At 39.5% G+C, this 2,323-nt stretch overlaps 1 protein-coding gene across 1 annotated transcript; it reads right to left on the bottom strand.

The window, feature by feature from the left end:
- Positions 1–631: 631 nt before the first annotated feature.
- LOC110941956 ((-)-isopiperitenol/(-)-carveol dehydrogenase, mitochondrial) lies at positions 632–1,774 on the bottom strand. Its single transcript, XM_022183654.2, has one exon. It carries the CDS (start codon positions 1,631–1,633, stop codon positions 818–820), a length of 816 nt encoding a protein of 271 aa, XP_022039346.1. The 5' UTR covers positions 1,634–1,774; the 3' UTR covers positions 632–817.
- Positions 1,775–2,323: the final 549 nt, after the last annotated feature.

Below are 2,323 nucleotides of genomic sequence, written 5' to 3'. Positions count from 1 at the left end.
TAATTATTATTGGTTTAATTATACACATTAGGAATGTCATCATCATCGTCCAACATTGTTATTAGTACCGATTCAAACAACACCCCAAGCGTAGACACAAGAAAATCTTGACCGATCGCTCCAGTGGACTATTTCAAATATGATGAGATTGAGGAGACTTTTTACTTGCCTAATTTTCATACAAATAATATAATGTAGTTTATCAATATTCTTAGTAATTCTATCTAACAATTGGCATACTTTTAAGTTCACTTAACAATCGGCATACTTGGATGTCCATCAACTTATTTCAAAGTTGTAACAATCGCTAGGCGCTAGTCGGCTGGTGAGATACCGACTACCGGTTAATTAGGCTTAACAGGGATTAATCGAATTGAAATTTTATATGTGATTTTTAGTTTTATATGCATATACACACATTTTTCTATGTACATTTTAAAGTAGACATGTTTTTTTATATCTTATTTAACCCATATTTTCAAGTAGATATGATTAATTACCAGAATTTACAGGTTTTCGTCAAGAATCTTGCCTAAATTTGTCCGAAATCGCTAGACTACCACCGCTTTTTGGCCTATTAGAACTAAATTAGACCACTCTTAACCACCTACTGATTAATTGACCAATTATATAAAAAAATTACTCGGTGAACTTAGGACTAGCGATTAATCAGCGACTAATCAGGATTTTTACAACCATGAGTTTATTTACATATGTTACGAGTAAGATCATAATCGGATACATGACGCTTGTAAAAGAATCCTTTGCTTACATAAAGATGACACACGACGCAACCAATTATATCAATAGTTCCGTATCAACAATCATACATAACCAAATCATCTGCATCCGGTAACTTGGTCAAACCACCATCCACCACCAGATCATGACCAGTAACAAACTTTGAACCGTCGGATGCCAGAAACAACACAGCTTCCGCTACATCCTCCACACTCAATTCCACTCCTTTCAAACTCGACAACTTCTCATACAACCTCATCGTCTTCTCCGCACTCTCCGGCGACCGTTTCGCCAACGGCGTCACCACCGCCGACGGCGACACACAGTTCACTCGTATTCCATACACACCTAACTGCTTACTCGCCGATCTCACCAGCCCTAGCAGCGCGTGCTTCGTCATCACGTAATCCGTCCGTATACTTCCACCTTTAGAGGCAGCCACGCTCGCCGTACAAACGATGCAGCCTCTCACGCGCTGTTCTACCATCGCACGCGCCGCGTGCTTTACGCACGCGGCGGTTCCACGCACGTTGACGTTGAGCAGCGCGTCGAGTTCCGTTAGGTTGAGATCGAGGACTGTTTGTTTGGATGTGCTTATTATTCCGGCGTTGCTGAACATGATGTCTAATCGGCCGTGAGTTTTGACGGTGAGATTGACGATGGAGATTACTTGTTGTTCGTCAGAGATGTCGCAGTGGATGTAGGTGCAGCGGTTTGTGCCGATGGAATTGGCGACTTGTTGGCCGTTTTCGTCTTGGATGTCGGCGATTATGACGTACGCGCCGTGGTTGGCGAAGAGACGCGCTGTTGCTTCTCCGATTCCGCTTGCTCCGCCGGTTATTATTGTTATTTTGCCGTCGAGTTTTAACGGTGGTTTACTTGGTTCTGCCATTATCCACTGAAGAATAGAGTTGGTTTAATAACTTTTATGTACGTAATTGAAATGTCATTTTATACTATAACTTTTATATCATTGAAAGGTAAGTAAATGCAATGTCGTATACACTTTTTATATCATTTATATATTCGTTTTATTCCATTTTCTATCTAGATCGTAAATACTCAAAAGGGTTCATTTTCTAACCGTATCAATGTGCCTGATAAATGTATTTTTTTCTTGTCTCATGATGAACATATGACTTAGATTTAGAAAGACAGTATACGCGTAAGTTAGTCTTTGCAATATAAAACTTCTTGAAATATTTTAGCATGTTAAAACTAAGGCCGAAGGGTGTGGGAAGCATTGGTTGGGTCATCAATTGCCACGTAGAATGTCCATTAATGGATTGTTACATCATCATATTGTCTCATCCACCATGGTTGACATGGATTAAACCATAACAACCATGGGCCTCCTTTCCTTTTTTTAAATTTTTCTTTCCCATTTCTTCATAAAAATAAATTAAAATAAGAGAATAGTGGTTTGTGTCATGAGTCATGACGACACTCTTTTAAGGTAATGGTTTTGAATGATGGATTAGAAGTGAGTGACATGGCGTTGATGTGGAGGATCATGGTGACCATGATGGTCATGACCATAGCTTATAGCCTAATATATGTTTTGCTTACGCATTCGTAACGT

The sequence above is a fragment of the Helianthus annuus genome, chromosome 5, assembly GCF_002127325.2.
Source record: "Helianthus annuus cultivar XRQ/B chromosome 5, HanXRQr2.0-SUNRISE, whole genome shotgun sequence".
Classification (NCBI taxonomy): domain Eukaryota; kingdom Viridiplantae; phylum Streptophyta; class Magnoliopsida; order Asterales; family Asteraceae; genus Helianthus; species Helianthus annuus.
The sequence above is the reverse complement of the archived record's forward strand: the minus strand, read 5'-3'. Positions and strand labels throughout refer to the sequence as shown.

What these genes read in the sequence shown, in the direction of transcription:
- LOC110941956 (XM_022183654.2), bottom strand. Translation starts at nt 1,633, where the DNA reads ATGGCAGAACCAAGTAAACCACCGTTAAAACTCGACGGCAAAATAACA.